Source organism: Syngnathus acus, chromosome 19 (assembly GCF_901709675.1).
Source record: "Syngnathus acus chromosome 19, fSynAcu1.2, whole genome shotgun sequence".
NCBI classification, from domain to species: domain Eukaryota; kingdom Metazoa; phylum Chordata; class Actinopteri; order Syngnathiformes; family Syngnathidae; genus Syngnathus; species Syngnathus acus.
In genome coordinates this window covers 2,884,114-2,901,033 of record NC_051103.1, presented here as the reverse complement: position 1 = coordinate 2,901,033, position 16,920 = coordinate 2,884,114, and the positions used below count along the sequence as shown (strand labels likewise).

The following is a 16,920-nucleotide window of genomic DNA, read 5'->3' as shown; positions in this document are numbered from 1 at the left end:
TAAACCAAATATAACACGAAATATTTTCATATTTATTGGCTCACAACAGAATTGGAGGAAAATTTAGTACAGCCAAAAAACAATTTATCTGCATTTTTTTAAAACAAAAATACGATCATATAATTATTCATTTTGGCTCAAGAGTACATGCTAGCGAGGTTAATTGCTTTGGCAACTGATCTTAGAACAAACTTTTAGAATTCCATGGCTGATCTGAGCAAATAATTTCCAAAATATACATGTGCCCACTTGCACTGTAGTACTTCCAGTGCATACATTTTTGTGATTGTTTCAATGCAGTGGAAATGAACACAACCACAGCCACGTAATAATAATACTACATACAAATGAATACATTATACACACTCAACACATTTATCATAGTAGCCTACATTATTGCACTTGATGAACAGTTACGGCAGTTTTTGTGCTCAGGATGGAAAAAGCTATTAAAAAATATTTTACAGATTGGTATGACTCATGAAATAGAATTTTTGTCACTGCGTCTTCGTGTTACACAAAAAGCATCTCAAAGTACATAAAATTAAAGTATTTGAAGAATGTGGGGTAAAAGGTTCCCCATCCCTACTTTAATGGCTCATGTCCAATATAGTTTCCACTGTTATTAATTGATGAAATCAAACTACATTCACCAAGTATAGTGAAAGTTCTTGGCTTTGTATTATGGCACAAGTCAGCGAAAGACAAACAGAAAGACGGAACGGGGTTCATTACATATTTGATGTTCACGACCAAACAATTCTGTTTTTGATCAGTAAGACAAGTGATTTATACACGGAACCTAATCCAGGAATGATACTGTTTTTCCCAGAGTACTAGAGAGCTCACATAAAAGTTTTAACACGTGCCCACTCTTGTGTAATGGCAGATTGTTCTCATAAATAAAACAAAATATATTCACTATTATGGCTTCCAATAAGATTTAGACCCCTACTAGGGAACATGCACTCAAACACTTGAGTCATGGTCCTCACATAGTTATTCCTTGACTTATGAATTCATTAATTTATTTACATCTTGAGTCGAAAGACTTGTAAATGTCATAAGTCGAGGTAGCACTTTTGGTCAGTGTGCATACTGTACCGATGATGTGTCAAATGTAAAATTTTTGTCCTCATTGTCAATAAGGAGAGAAAATAATGGCCGGGTGCGTGGCCCTGAGGGGTCCCGGGGCAGGCCTGAAGAGGGCGGGGCTTATCAGCGGACTGTGGACGATGGCTGCGGGACCCTGCGGCAGCCGTAATGCCAGCGGCGAGGACGCCAGAGTGCACAGAGCAGCTGGGTTGAGGGCGCTGGTCAGCAACCCTGCCGGCAGGGCCTTGGACAGCTGCTTCTGCAAGGCCAGCTTTGTCTGCAAGGGACGTCGGAGGGAAGCGCATTTCAAACTGTCCTAATTTTTACCCAGTCATTTTATCTCCTAATTGTAGCCAGAAATCAAAAGTGTGTGAGTATAATTCTTACCGCGAATGCGGTGCTGGGCTGCAGTTTATTAAAGGGTGTGAATTTGGACTTCACCTTCACAGGCTTCCCGGCCAAATGCTCTTTATGTCTCCTGCTGTTCATGTGCTGTTAAACACATTTGGAAGACACTTCAACAGGTTTTCAGGATTTACGATGCGTGAAAATGTTCTTTCACCATTTGCAAAACGTTTCCGGACTTTTACGATGAACCTAAAACACCTTTGCAGGTGGACTTCATCTGACAGTCTCTAAATTCTCTGTATGCCGTTTACCTGTTTGAGCTGTGACTCAGAGTTGACGGCCACTTGGCACAGCTGACAGTGAAAACGCTGGCCGGTGACACCCGTCACCAACTTGGTCTTGTTGCCGACCATCCGCTGCTTAATTATTCGGCAGGGGCGTCTCGGCGACGATGTCCTCTTCGGCCTGCGGTGCGAGCGGCTGCTGTTGGGGCTGTGCAGCATCTGCTTGTGTTTAGAACCTGGTGAGGGGGGACATTAAAAGTATTTTGGAATTTCCTACAAATAATGTATCTTTGTTTAGTGATGTATAGTGACAGACAGAACAATACAATGCTATTCCACTAGATGGCAGCAGAGACTGCTTGTTGCCATTCGTGGCAAAGGATAAAGAATGCAAGTGCAGATATCACACCTACCACTACAATGAGCTTCCAATTGGGAGCTGGAGTTCACCGTCACTTTGCAAGTGGGACAATGGAGCTGTTTTTTGTTGCCTTCCTTATCCTCCACCGCCCCAACCCCCTCCTTGTCTTCTTCCTTGACAACAGGATGCCCTTGAGCGTCGAGTGGTTCTGCCGAAGCGGGAGGTATTCCGCGGCCTTCTAAAGGTGTCTCCTCTTGTGTTAGATTGGGAAGCGGCGGGCTGTGAGGGAATTGCTGGGACAGTTGAGGAGATTGGTTTGTAGAGGAGTCTGTAGTGGGGGCGGCGGGGACTGGGGAACTCCCGTGGCGTTTTTCCACTTGTGCCGTTGTGCTTGATAAATCTGAACACACACAAGCATGACAAACATGAGAAATGGAGAACTTGGTAGTCATCCTGTGTACAATAAATGCAGGCGACTATTCAAAGAAAAATCCAAATAAAAGTAGGTGATGAAAATTCTCCAGGTGCTTTTTGCGCCTCTTTGCAAGGCGTCGCTGCTTTATGGGAGTAATTAGCCGTGTGACAGAGGCTATGATTGCAGGGCAGGTAATAACTGCTAATCAGTCAGCGGTGGCAGCTTACAAGACTTAGCATCTCATCGTCGCCTGCCTCAATTACCGCTTATCACCTTCAGGAGGGGGAATGAAGGTCTAATGCGGTTCATCTTTGCACCCCGCCCGCGTATATTTTCCGTACCTGTTGTGTCGTTTAAATTCAAGTCTGTTTGCGTGTCACTTCCTCCCGCCGTCCCCTTCTCTTTCTCCGCTGCGGCTGGCTTGGGCTTGTTCTTCTGCCGGTTCCTCTGGGTCTCCATGGCCTTCAGCTTGCGAGTGTGCTTGTGACCTTTGTAGTGGGCCTCGGCCTGGTTCTGGTCATGAACACATTTGAATTTCAGAGGTGGTAAAAGAAGTGCAGTAACAAAGTATTTGTACTTTCTTACTTCCCAGCACCAACACACACACAACAGCAGAACAGTTGGGTGATTTAATTAGTGAGGGGCAGCATGAAGTCAGTTAAGTGTAATCGCTCCATCTGCCTCATCTCTTCGGCTGCGTGTGCAAGGGCGGTGCTGGGGGACAAACGATAACAGTCAGCGTTTGACTGCGAGGAAGTCCCGGCATGGCCGCCGTCCTGATCATCAATGTCCGCACAAATGAGCGCCCCGTTTGGAGTCGCGGCATCTCATGACCGTCCTCCCGAGCTCATTTGCTCATCTCACCACTGATTCGGTGTGACACAATTTGCCCTCACGTCTGTGAACACTCGCATGACCTCGGAGCTCATCTCCGCGATAGCATGCGGCCCTTTATACTGCTAGCTAACAATATAAATGCAAATATGTGTAAAAATGAATTATGATTGGAAAGGTAGCTACATTAATGTGAATAGGAAGGTCCGATAAGAGGAGGGGAGAGGAATTCGCTGATTGGTTTGCTCTCAGAGGCCAGAAAATGGAAGAACGATAAGAAAAGGCTGCCACGGCAATATTTGAGTGTACAGACAGACCGTATGAAATGTGCAAAATGAGAGCCGGGGCACTTACAGTGGAGTTAAAGCGCAGGTGACAAATATTACAGGTGATAGTGGCTCTTCTCTTAGGCGGGGCGATGCCGAAGGTGTGGTTGATCACTGCCTTTTGCACGGGATCCATCTGTGGAAAACAGATTTTGGTCCAAAGTGCAAAAAGCAAGAGATTATTATTATTTATCATTTTTATTTTATTTTATTATTATCTCTGAGGGCATTTTGTGGACTAAATCTCACCACGTTGAAATTTGGGAAAAGGCTGAGGGGCGAGGAGGTGCTGATCCTGAGGGGCAAGAAGTGCTCCAAGTGGTTGTGCGGCTGGAGGCTCGCTTGGGCCGACAGTTGCAGGGAACCCAGGAGAGGGTGGACCTGGTTGTGGGACAGCGCACCTGCAAAGAAACACACCAGTCCAACGCTAGTAATACATGCCAAAGATTGTCCGAACTCAACGGAAAAGTCGTCTTTCTGCTTGAAGACCTCGTCACACTTGGCTGGCCCGAGCGCTATTAAATTATCATTTACATGCAGTGCGACCTTTGTCGAAACCCAAGGCAAACATTAGTGAGGTGACATTTACACGCGGTGTGGTACAAAGGTGGGGGGGGTGTTAAGGTGTTAGTCATCAATGACGTACAAAATATAATTTTATTCTACTTGTCTTCATTAAAGGCTCTTGAACAATAATCAAAGGTTTCAGTGGGATTTAATCAATCTTTACGCACTAATCTGCATTCGTCCCCCCTGTTTTCGATCTTTCTCATTTGGCTATAAAAAGAAAATAAAGTACTGTGGGAGAAAAAAACTATGTGAAAGAATTAATTGCTATTTTTTTCCAAGATTGGTCTCTGGGTGATTCAACGTCACAGAGGAAGCGATGGAGGGAAAAGCTGCTTTGGTTCTTTTGGCGGGATCCTGACTCGACGGAGGCCATTTTGGTGATAACTGATAGCTTATTTAACCTTTTACATGCACTTATAATTCACAAAAAAGCTAATGTGCTGGGAAATGAGCACTATCAGCACTGATCAGACGGAGCAAATGCTCCGTTATCAAAGGCACTTAAAATAAAGCGCCGCCATCTGCTTGAATCGAGATAAGGCGGCCCGATCGAATGTGCCGAATGACGGTGTGCCGCACGTTTTTGCCGTACAAGCGTAAAGTGCATTGAAAAGAAAAAACAAAATCTATCCACCACTAATTTATATGCAAATGGAATTTAAATGAGCAGCTAATCTGATGCTGAGCTGAGCAAATCGTGGTCTATGTGACGACGTCGTTTACTTATCTCGCTTTGCATGAGTTTCCTAATCAAAGTACTCGTAATGAAAAATATCACAGTCACTATAGGAACAAATATAACAAGTCAAAAAAAAAAGATCAGCATTTCCTTCCAATTGCTGAAAAAAACCGACAAATTAATGACAAAAATGGCTTTTATCTAGATCAGACTTCAATTATGCGAGCTAATCCTCAGGGAGGCATTGGCATAATTGGCAGCAATCTGCTGTGACATTGGCAATTTTTGTTCTTGCCTTAAAATGACTTGGCACATCTGGGGAACAGCGTGGCGCCATTGTGGGGGTCACCACCCCCCACTTGGCCCCTATAAGAGGGGCCAATTAGTCCAAGAACCAGCCCCGACTGCCAAAAGCACATTTTCCTAGAAGCACTTGTTCCATCCCCCGAGCGAGCTTACCTAAGAGCATCTCCGCTTGTTTTGGGATTCTTCCGCTAGTCACTCAACTTCTGTCAGTTGAACTCTCATCAGGAACTTTTGGGGCAAATCGCGTCCTCCTTTTGAAATGGCCGTCCTCTCAGTCAGCGTCACATTGTGGCGTCCATCCAGAGCGCCGGGCGGTACACCTCGCAATTAAAAAGCGCCATGCTCGGCCGGTCCCCGTACCCTTCCCACCCCCCGCCCCCTTTCGGAGACGACGCAGGGAAAGCGGGATGCTGAGTGTGCGTGAAGAGCAAGTGCGTTACTCTTCTGGGTGCGTGAGAACGCACCACAGCAAAGGATGGAGCGAGCGAGTGGGAAAGGGAGGAGAGAGAGAGAGAACGAGAGAGGTTGGCTATGAGCAACATCCTTCATCCCCCCCTCCTCCTTTTCCTCTTCCTCCCTCCAGCACAGATTTCTATTCAGAACTGCCACCTGCACGCTCCCCCCCTTGAGGACACTCAACCATAATGTCTTTCCTTCCCGGGATTACTTGAAAACAATGGGAAGGATTTATTAGTGTTATTCTTTGCAAGATGGCAAGCATGCTACATGGCAAAAAAGGAATAGCGGAAGGCGCATTTAGAAGGAAACCAAACTCATTTGCACAACAGATGTGCTTGGATTGGGATGTCATTAATGAGATTGATGACATCAGCGCTCCTGTTAAAAAAATACCAAAGGTTGAGCGCGCATGCAGGTTCAGAATTTAGACTTTTTGGTTGTGATACTCAGCAGGGGCGGAGCTAGGGGGTGGGGCGGGGGGCAAGGCTATCTCAGGGGAGAGGAGAGAATATCTCCTTTGAGACCGTGGAGTTTATCAAACGGTGATAATAGAAAGTGGTTTGCTCCATTCCCATTTCCAAAGGGGGCCCCTCACGGAGAATGACCCTATTAAACCTCATTTCATTCGCAACTGCTTCATGCAGCTAAATAAAAGGGAATGTTAGTTCAGCTGCGAGAACGGGTATTATTAGGGTCCTTTAATCGCAGAGCAGGCGGAATGACGCTAAGCGTCACCTTAATTGACTTGGCTCGTTTTGTCTCGAGCAAAAAATAGAAAGGGAGTTAAAAAAAAAGCTTGTAGAATTAATTGTGTCTGATATGAAAATGCATAATCCAAAGAGCAACATGCTCGAGTTTCCCTTTGCCGACAGGGTGACTGGCAAACTTTGAAGGATAACTGACCGTGGCTAAAGGTTATTTTCTGACACATGTGCAAAATGCCAATACGATTGTGATGATGACAAAATGAGGTCGGAGCAAGCGAGACATTAAACAGCGGCGACTGAATTAATTGAATATTGTGCGGAGCGGCTAAATACGCGCGTTGAGCTGATGGAATGAGACAGCTCCCTACATCAACATTAGATGTGGCCTGCATTGGCTCATTACAGCTTTTGCTTGAGAGGAATGGCAGCGGGCGAGGGTGATGAATGGCCTCGTGTCAAAACAGGTGTGCAGGAAAAGAAAATTACCGAGCATCTATTCGGGAATGGCGAGTTTCATCCAACTAAACACACAAAAAATATATATATAAAAGATGAGCAGTACCTGATCCGACAACCTTGGCCAGTCTGCGCAGTCTCCTCTGGTGCGTTTTGCCCTTATAATGGATCTGGGCTTGGGCTCCAGAATTAAGCCGGATGCTGCACACCTGGCACACGGTGGCGCTGGCGTTGCCTTGACGTCGCTCGCGCTTAGCCCTCGGTGCCACCCTTTTATTGTCTTCATTTTCCTCTTCTTCTTCTTCTTTTCCATCTAGGGCGGGAACAATGTGCGTTGTTAGGAAGGAAATAAGAATGGAAAATTTCAGAGGGGCCAGCGCCCCTGTGGGCCCCCCCCTGTCTAGCTCCGCCAATGGTTGGTGGTGGTACTTGGCGTAAATAGTTGTCCAATTTGAGAGAAGGGTGAAAGACGCCGTGTCAAATGCTCTCCCAAAACAAAACCGTTTGCTAACAACAATGGCCTGACATTTCTCCCCCGAAGATCGCCGACAGGCAAGTGTCACGGCCCACAACAACAACAAACCCATCAAGATGTGAGCACTCCCAGGGGACACACATGAATAGGGGAAGTCCACTCCTTCAATTTACAACTGGAAAAGCCTTTTAGACATGAAACGTCTTCAACTTCGTGCATCGTGTGTGTGGTACGTCACTGAAGTCTCCACAGGGGGGCAACATGACTCCACAGGATGCAAAATGTAGCCGTGTCATTACTATGATGGAGGAGCATGCTCACGGTGGCCATTCTTTTTCCAAACAGAGATATCACACAAGAGTGATTGCTTAAGGCTCAGATTTATCTGCTAATAATCTGTGGTGGGCGCCACTGTGTCAACAATACAGCCAGTAGAATGAGGTGTGCATTAACCGCTAATAAAAGGCCTATACAGTATCTCTGGCACGTGTCAGGGCAATATATCATAGCGACGGTGGTAGTCCAGGTCCATGAGCTTGGGAAGTTTGGAGTTTGAAAGAAAAAAAAAAAGTTCAGTGTTTTAATTCAAAAATAAAAAAAGGCTAGTAAGCAGCCATATCCTGGGGTTGAAAAATATGCATAATTATGCATATTAAATTATAGTCATAATATTGAGGGAAGAGTAATAATTAAATGTCATTAAAACAGTTACTAATGTTAAAATGTTTGTACAGTTAATAAAGTTATCACAGTAGGAGTGATTTTTTTTTTTTTTAATGGCTTGATGGTTTTAAGCTCCAGCATCCACTGACAATGTGTGAATGTTAGCACATGTGTAGCTCAGTTATTTGTTTTAGCACTTTTCATGTGATAATAGCCACGATTAAAACCACGCCATATTTGAGCATTCTGCCCGGTCGCCTTCATTTGCAAAAAAAAAAAATCTGTTTGCAGAAATTTCAATTTGTCCGCTGGAGAGATGAAAGCGGAAAGGAAATCTGTTTTGGCGAGAATTTATCTGCCTCCGAGCAGCGGCGCGCACTTCAAAGCCAGCCATCCGTCACCGGGATTAATTTGAGTGATGCCGCGTCCTGCCATCGGGCAAGCTGCTGCACAAAAAATGGAATAATGGTTGGTAGTTGAACGCAAGCAGGTGTTCATTTAGACCTCGGACACCTTTAACTATGCTCTCAGACTGCGGCCTTTTATTGTCATTTTTTTCTCAGCTGAATTTGGACTGGACTGGATGCCAGCCATCCACAGCACCAAAAAAAAAATTTTTGGGTGAGTAGCTGTTTTTTTAAATCCCTACACAAAACCAAATAAACAACAGTAATTGGTTGATACACAGTCAATGGTTTTGTAATCATAAAAAACCCAAAATTGAAATAAATAAAATTTTATCCGATTAGTCGATTACTCTATCGAGTAATCGACTCTGAAAATGTTCAACAGTGACAGCCTTAGAGTCTTAAGTCAGGTCACTCAAGAGTTGCGCGTTTGTTTGTTTGTATTTTAGTTTGAAGGCATTCGACATTTGAGGTGCACATGCATGCGCTGGCTGCCTGCCGGCATTGTCATGTCTGTAAATATCAGACGAAAGCCAATCACGTCAAGCTGAGGTCATGAAGGCCGATTTATGTCTCTATCTGCTACTAGTGAGTGTGAGCGCCACAAAAGCAGAAGTCACCACTTCAGTGACCGCAGAGAAAAAGCATTGTGGAGGTTGCGCCGAACCTCGTCGAGCGACACAAAGGAATTCAATAATTCCAACAAAATACAGACGCTCCCCGAAGCCGACGGTCAGAATGAATACTGAGACGCTTGATTAATGCAGAATGACAGGTGGACTATAATTAAAGTTGTCGCTAGGCAACCGTGCTGCTTTTGTGAGAGCACGAGTTTGAAACCCCCGTCACACACGGCTCAATTACCCTGTAATTTGAGCACAAAAGACCAAGAAATGGGACAGTTTCGAGTGAATACGACAGACATAAAGCGTAGCTGCTCTCCATAGCAGCAATGCTAACAATGAACGTTCGTATGAATGCTAACACACAATGATGCAGAAAGCCATTGCTAACAAAACTAGCATTAATGTCGAGGTCATTATAAATCTTCAGATCTGAATTCCGAACACATGACTCCATACGGTGAAGAGTCTCAAAATATTCCTCAAAGCATCGGCCGCCTGCGCGGAGGTTTTATGACGGCGACAAGCAGTCCTGGTGTCAAGGTCATTCGCAAACGCAAATACAGCAGTGATTCACACTGTTAGGTAAGTGAGTGGGAGTTGTTAAGTGGATCCATATTTTTAGTCGCTCTGTTTCCACTGGGACACTCAACATGAGTAAACGGTGCCAAATAAGTTGGAGATGAGACGCACATCTTCAAGAAGCCCCACATTCACGCATCTGTCCCAGCTTGACATTCATCTGGTGGACACCTCGCAGTAATCAGCAGATAACACACAGCACTGTGTAGCTGGAGATTAACTGCAGTGTTAAACAAAGAGCTTGAGCAGGTTTGGGACATGCCAGCTCTTTAATTAGACCTCTGCTATCTGACAATGTTCACCAACACACACACAGGTGCAAACACACACCCATTGTTGTTTCAGTTTAAACAGTATAAGATATCAAACGCGGTGGAGTAGCGGGATTTCTTTTTTATGTAAAGCGACTCTTACTCGAAAACAAAACTTTTTAAATGAGAAAATAGCACTGATGTAATATTTTATTTTTATTTATTTTTTCACTCGTAGGTCAAAGCAAAAAAAAAAATTTGGCTAAAACTAGGTCACTTGTATGTCAAGGCACTGATGTATTTATATATCTTTTTTTAAAATGTTTATTTATGCAGAGATTATGCAGTCATATCGGACAAAAGCGCAAGAGAAGCGTTCCTGCCGTGCTGGCGGCCCAGTAACAGGACACACAGCGGGGGGCTAAACGAGCGGCCCACCTCACGCTGGCGAAAACCCTTGGCGAGCGTCCAGCAGAGTAAAGGACGTGCGACCGAGCCAAGGACAAGAGCGGCGCGGCGGGAGAGGGGAGATAAGAGGTTAGCGAGGCAAAGGCGGCCAACGCCAAGAGGAGAATGCGTTTGTCTGGTGATAAACACGGCGAGGGGGAAATATTAGGACAAAGCCCGTGACTTATATTGCGATGCAAATAGGCCCGCAATGGCCGGCGGGATAAGACAATTTGAGTCAAAACCAGTAAAGAAAAAATTCTAATATTGGAAGGGAAGTTTTTTTTTTTTTTTTTTTTTTTAACTGCAGTGTGGGACTGTGTTCCAAGCAAGGACAACAGCAATTTTGGGCATCTGTCAGCGACCATCTGGGTGGACCCTAAGGCTGCTAAAGGGATGTGACCTCTGTTTAAAATGGAACACAGTCCTTCAACTCCCACCGGCCCCAATATTAGGAACACTAATTAGGAATTTCGCCTCTGTTCTATGTTGATCTACGTTGTTTAGCGGGGCGCATAAAGTGTTTCGGTGGACCGGATCTGGACCCCGGGGCCTCGGGTTTCACAGCTACAGACTACAGGAAGGCGATACAAATGACATGGAAGACGCTTTTATTAGTCATCTTCATGAGTCATCCATGCCTCCATGTTTTCTTCCACCCACGACTATCGCTTCACATGGAAAGCATACGGTCGGTTCGCTCGGCCTGCCATCCCTCAGCGTTCGTTACGAAGAAACCCCCCGCGGCGGAATCTAAGCGTCCGCTTATTGAGTGGGACGGAGACAGTCAGTCATATCAAATGCATCCCGGGACATGTCACGCGTCCCCCGCTGCACGCATCCATTATCAACGTGGCAACGTTGCCGTTCCGGGAGCTGTCAAGGGGCACGGACGAGGCAGGAAGTGTCATAACCCCGCTATGCCCTGAGATTGTTTCCAAATGTAAACGCGCGTTCACACCCTTGTATCCCTGCCAAGAGCACTTGAGTAGTTGTTGGCTGAAATTCCACGGATGGCTTTTTATAGCCAACTCTCTCTGGGATTTACATATTCAGGACTAATAATGGAGCCAGGGTACTTACTGCGCCGTATTGACATTTAGCAGTGTGATGTTTGGAGCGTTAATGTGTCTATTAATAATAGTAGGATATACTATGTGCTCACCGGTCACAACATTAGGTAGACTTGCTCAAGCTAGCACTTGGTTACATTATTAATCATTAAGGCCCAACTGATTGTGATATTTGGCAGAATAAAATTCAGATAATCAAATGGTTGGTATCATTGAAATTAAAATTCAACATTTCAATTCAGTGAGCCAAACTGACGCTTCCGTTCAGCCTCCTTGTTGCTAAAGCCATCCGAAAGCATTGCGGGGGAAATGTGGGTCGCGTCTTTATTCTGAGTGTGGAAGGAAGGAAGGAAAGAAGGAAGGAAGGAAGAGTGACAAAGAATAAGCGACTCGGTCTAATTTTACTGGATGGCGAACGATTACTCTCAACTTGCTTTATGGACGTGTCGGTAAATAATAAACAAGCACTACTATATATGTATCTGTATTTTCTTGTTGTTCTCATCCAGCCATTAGTTATCTAAAAGATGAAATGATTTTACCCTTCAGTGAAAACAGGTGAAGAAATCCAATGCGGTATTTTTGTTTTCAAACCAAATCATCCCCGACGCAAGATAAGATCGCTCACATTCCCAGAAAAGCCATCCATCCTGCAAATGTCTTATCTTTGCCGACTCCTTTTCGGAGCCTTGACAGGATAAATTGAATTGATTTTTTTAATTAGGTTCACTCTCTGGATAAATGGGCCTAATTGCCTGAATTATCACACTGGATCCTTAAGGTGGTTTGGGTTAAGCACAAAACGCATTGCCGCTGCAGTACACCATGCGGTCGCATACAATCAAATTCTTATCAGGGGGCGAACACATTTTTGTAATTAAAAGGCGAGTCCAACGTTAGCAGATATTATGCTAATGTCAAGATTTGATCCATGTTAAGACTGGTAGGTTTTATAAAAACAATATAATGTTTTGCAATCGTGATTTTATGTGTTCAGTGAATGTAAACAAAGTGAGACCAAATATAAAATGTCTCTGTGTAAAATACTTTGACCTGCATTGTAAATTCATCCGTGGACAGAGGAGAGATGATTATAAGTGGCCATTTAACTACCTACAGTGGCTGCCTCAGTGTGTTTCACTCATGACTGGGGGGAAGAGTGTGTGTGTGTGTGTGTGTTGGGGGGAAAGCGTCACAAAAATCAGCAGAGCAGTGAATGCCATAATGGCTCCCTAATTTAACGGCCATTTAATTTGGTCTGCAGGGCGAGTCTTTTGTGTCGGGTAGGGATGGCTTTTAAAAAGGCAATAGAATTTGACGATTAATGGCAAAATTCGTTGACAATAGAGGGCACCTGTCAATTCCTCCCGCAAACCCGCGTTCCCACTTTTACCGGGATGTTTTTTTGTCATTTACGTTTTCCGTCTAAAAACAGACAATAACGTTGCAAATTTCAAATGTGGGGGGGGGGAAAAAGGGCCACAATTCGCATTCGTCGCGCTTCATTTTTCCACCCGGGGCTCCAGCCAGCAGCAGAGGTTTATTTGGGGGCGGGGTCTCCCCACCCTCACACCCCCAAGCTCTATCTTTGCTTGCGAGCAGCAGAATAAAGATCACAGTTATCAGTGCACGGGCAGGCTGTCATGTGACTTGTAATGACACAGCCCAAAGACGAGCCATTACAATCTCTGAAGGGAGCCTCGACACAAAAATCCATTTGGCCGTGTCTGAGGTGGGGGTGCGAGTCTGTTGCGATAAGCCCGTGCGTCGTTTGTAATTTCGCGACTCACGCTCTCCGTTTGAAATATAGTTTTGGAGATAACGAAGACAAAGGTGCATTTTTTTTTCGCCTTAATTTTGGTAATTACGGGGTTTTTTTTTTTTGAGGGGCGGTATCCTACCATCGAGACATCTGGGCGACGGGGGGGATGGATTTCGCAAAGCTGGCCGGCGGCGAAGCACACGCCATGACCGAAAATGGCTGCTCGAAGCACACGGGTGGACGCACAATTCCATCATTGTGTTTCTCGCGCACATTTGTACGTGTCGAGCCTTTTTGTTTTAGCGTCATTTCATGTAAATGCCAAATAACAATCGACGGCATATGATGTTTTGCACACAAAGTGATCAGCAGGGGCGGCGAGTCTATAGACGCGGCGAGGGAGGGGCGGGGGCTATACTGCAGCTCAAGCTGCTCCCATCGCAATCCCGTTCCACTTGGTTAGTCTCAATTTCACAGATGATGTTCTTCACCGAGACCGAGTCTGGAAGTCAAACGCCACGACGCAGACGAGACGCAGAGAAAAATTCAACTTCATCGCAACTGCGTGGCTTAAAAGTCATCGGCAAATGTCACCCTTCGGCCGGGGCGGGGCAACGAGGAATGCGGCGCTCCGCGGCGAACGCCGAGCAATGAGGCAGCTGGATACGAATAGGCAAAAATTAAATAACATTTATTATCATGGATATTTTTGAATCATAGATACTACTTTAAGTATAATTCATTTGTGGAACATATATAAAATTATGGATCAGTCTTTTCTAGTTAAATAAACGTAGGTTAAAAAAAATGTACATTCAAAACTGGGAAATACGTAATAATACAATAAATATATTTCGACTATTGAAAGCCCAAATTCCTTACTTGCATAAAATTATAGACTGTACTTTTGTCCATATGAAGGCCTTTCACTTCATAAACACCTCACCCCGACTGACTGTTACTCTCGAGTAAATTACAGCAAGAAAAATGTTATATATTATTTTAATAGCTGAAATGCTCAGTTAAATAGCAAAGTAATAATAGTCATCTTTTTAAATCTTTGAAACAAACCACAAACAGAAACAAGCTCCTATTTAATAACAATTGTTTCAACACAATCACCGACACACACACACACACACACACGATACAATTAGCAGCGTGAATTTCTCACGCACATTTTCACAAACCCATTTTGACACAAATGAGCTGGAAAAAGCCCTGTAGCAGGACTCGCCGATATATTTATGATTTCTGAGCAAAAGAACGGCTGCGAGTATTAAATCCACAGCGGGAGGATTCGTTTGTGAATTAACTCTCAGCGTTACGCTCAAGCTAAAATTGTCACAATACAACATGATAAGATATTCGGTGCTTTGCGGGAAAATATGCGTCATCTTCGAGTGTCGACGAGCGAGGCCCTTATGCGTGCACACCTACGTCCCAAAAGACGAGCGGCGGGCAGGTGAAGCAAAGTGGTGAAAATGACAACATGGCTTTGAGGAGTGGGCGACGGATTTAATGAATCAAGGACCTTTTGTTCAATGTACGGGGGGGGGGTGCTCGGAGAACACTGCCGGGCGTCGTTTGGAGCCATTTAGCCAATGCAGAGGAGGACGAGGGACTGGAAGGATGATGATGATGATGCAGGGCGCTTAAGTGGACCTTCTTGGGTCGAATAGATTTTGAGCTCACGGTAATCATGACCACACTACATGTATGGATAAATACAGAAAAGAGGATGTCTGTGTGATTTCTATTAGCGGGTTCGATGTTTGCGGCCTTTTAGAGCATTTATTTAAGAATCAAATGCTCTTACGGTGGCCCACCAGCCTTATGTTGCCAACCATTGCTCTACACAAAGCTTTGATTACAAACACACATTTTTTCCATGTAATATTTATACATATCCTTAATCCTAATTTAATATCTTAAATAAAACTGTAAATTAAATTTGAGCATTTTGAATTTTTTTGTGGGTTTGTTTTGTGGAATTAAATGGCAAAAAAGTAATAAATGTTTTAGTGAATAAAATATTGGCAATTTTAAAGCAAGGCACGTCTTTAAACGACCGAACTGATTTTTTCTTTAATAAATAATAATCATGTTGAATAAAAAAACGTTTTTTCAATCAAAACAGCAACTCCAAAAAAATTAAAAACCAAAGCATGAGCATCCTTTTTCAGAAAATATCAAAATGTCTTAAAAGGTGTAATAACGGCATGCTTATGTGGTAGAGTAAGTTATCCGACAGTGGATGTAAATTTATTCTAGTTGCATTTAAGCATAAAAAAAAATATTATTATTATTATTATTATTGATTAGTTTGTGTGAGTCCCATCAGCCTATTTAACGTGACATTTGTATTAGTTTTGAGATCATTACAGTCCAAAATGACCAAACTAGCTGTCCTCTAGAGAATTAGTCACAGAAAATAATGTATACACACTAACCGTATAAATGTTTAAAAAAAACAAAAAAAGTATCTCCTACCGACAGGAGGTGTCCCCTCTATTTTACCGCTGCTGATGTCCATTTCCTGGCTCTCGACCTGACTGAGCCCGCGCTCAGCTGCCTCCTCCTCACTCTCTCCCTCTGCCTCCCTCTCTCTCTCCCTCGCTCTCTTCGACACATCCAACATGGCAGCGATGTCGCCGCTCGTCAGCAAGTCTTCCATATTTGATGTGTCATAGCCGCCCCACCAAGTAATGCAAATAAACAGTTAATCTGATTTATGATCAATTAGGCCAAAGTTGCACGGCGCGGACACATCAAATCCTCCGCAGCTGTCACTCTTATTGTCTGCCCTGTCAGCAAGCATCCTTGGCTGATCCCGCCCACTCCCCCCCCCTCTCTCTATTAACATAGCTGGGCCATGTTCAAAAAGCGCATGCCTGCAGATTAATTCAGGAGTTAACCTGCTTCGGTGAGTTGCGGCTCAGCTGTCGGCCATTTGGTGCTGGATGAACAGTGGAAACATACTTGGAGTTTGAGCTATGTCCTTCTTATTGAAGTTGCTACATGACCCCAGCGTAAGGCCGCTCACCCTAAAAATAAAGGCTAACACGCTTGTGCTGGCCTACAAGCGCATAAAAGGGTCTTTTGTTTTTTTTTAAATGAACCAAAACAGGCTTGGTCCATTTCAAGAAAGGCCGATCAGGATGCTCTCAGGACTAAATTTAGCAGGAGCACTTGGTGGCAACATTAGCATAAGTGCTCACTTTTTGTTCCGCACGAGTAGCAGGCCCGCAACACATTTCAATTAAGCCCGTCGCTGTGGCAACACTTGCCGCTCCTCTAACAGACATCGTGCTCTTCAAAATAAACGCCTCACCTTCAATGAAAACCTCAAAAGCAACATTTACAATTTCCTATGGCTTCCGTACTCTATTAAAAGCCTTCTTACCTTACCCCTTAGAGATCCCCAATACAGTCCACATCACATTTCAATATCAAATTAAGAATACTTACTTCCACATATTTGCATAAAAATAAATGAGAAAATCTATACTATTATTATTGATTTGAAAATCTATGTGCAGCTGCAAAAAGTAAATTTGTGTCAGCTCAAAATGCAATATAAGCTGTGGTGACCTTTGACCTTCTCTTTTGAATGCACACGTCCAACTGTAATTCTCCCAGTCTCTCTGTTACTCAGCATATTTGTCATTTTATGCGTTCATTTGTGTTTCTTGCGCATTTCGACACTGTTCGGCAGCTCCACCGCGCGATCTTTCATTATAGATAAGAGACAATTATTGTCGTGCGTCGCTGATGGGATTGTTATCTGCGCGCAC

General features: G+C 44.2%; 1 protein-coding gene across 2 annotated transcripts; it reads right to left on the bottom strand.

Moving 5' to 3' along the window:
* Positions 1 to 13: 13 nt before the first annotated feature.
* On the bottom strand, positions 14 to 15,905 carry LOC119138263 (zinc finger protein 385C-like). Of its 2 annotated transcripts, XM_037278232.1 has the most exons (9): positions 15,617 to 15,905; positions 6,947 to 7,153; positions 3,913 to 4,064; positions 3,692 to 3,799; positions 2,845 to 3,016; positions 2,141 to 2,488; positions 1,755 to 1,963; positions 1,483 to 1,587; positions 14 to 1,372 (listed from the first exon to the last, which is right to left on the bottom strand). In XM_037278232.1, exons 1-9 carry the CDS (start codon positions 15,798 to 15,800, stop codon positions 1,142 to 1,144), a joined length of 1,716 nt encoding a protein of 571 aa, XP_037134127.1. In that variant the 5' UTR covers positions 15,801 to 15,905; the 3' UTR covers positions 14 to 1,141. The 2 variants fall into 2 exon arrangements, with proteins under 2 accessions (XP_037134127.1, XP_037134128.1); XM_037278233.1 differs by lacking the exons at positions 6,947 to 7,153; positions 15,617 to 15,905 and adding an exon at positions 5,372 to 6,914.
* Positions 15,906 to 16,920: the final 1,015 nt, after the last annotated feature.

Excerpts from the sequence above, each read along its gene's own strand:
- LOC119138263 (XM_037278232.1), bottom strand. The coding sequence starts at position 15,800 with ATGGAAGACTTGCTGACGAGCGGCGACATCGCTGCCATGTTGGATGTG. Across the intron at positions 3,017-3,691 it reads ACCTGCGCTTTAACTCCACT|AACCAGGCCGAGGCCCACTA; the intron begins GTAAGTGCCCCG and ends GTTCATGACCAG. Across the intron at positions 2,489-2,844 it reads GAATTTAAACGACACAACAG|ATTTATCAAGCACAACGGCA; the intron begins GTACGGAAAATA and ends GTGTGTGTTCAG.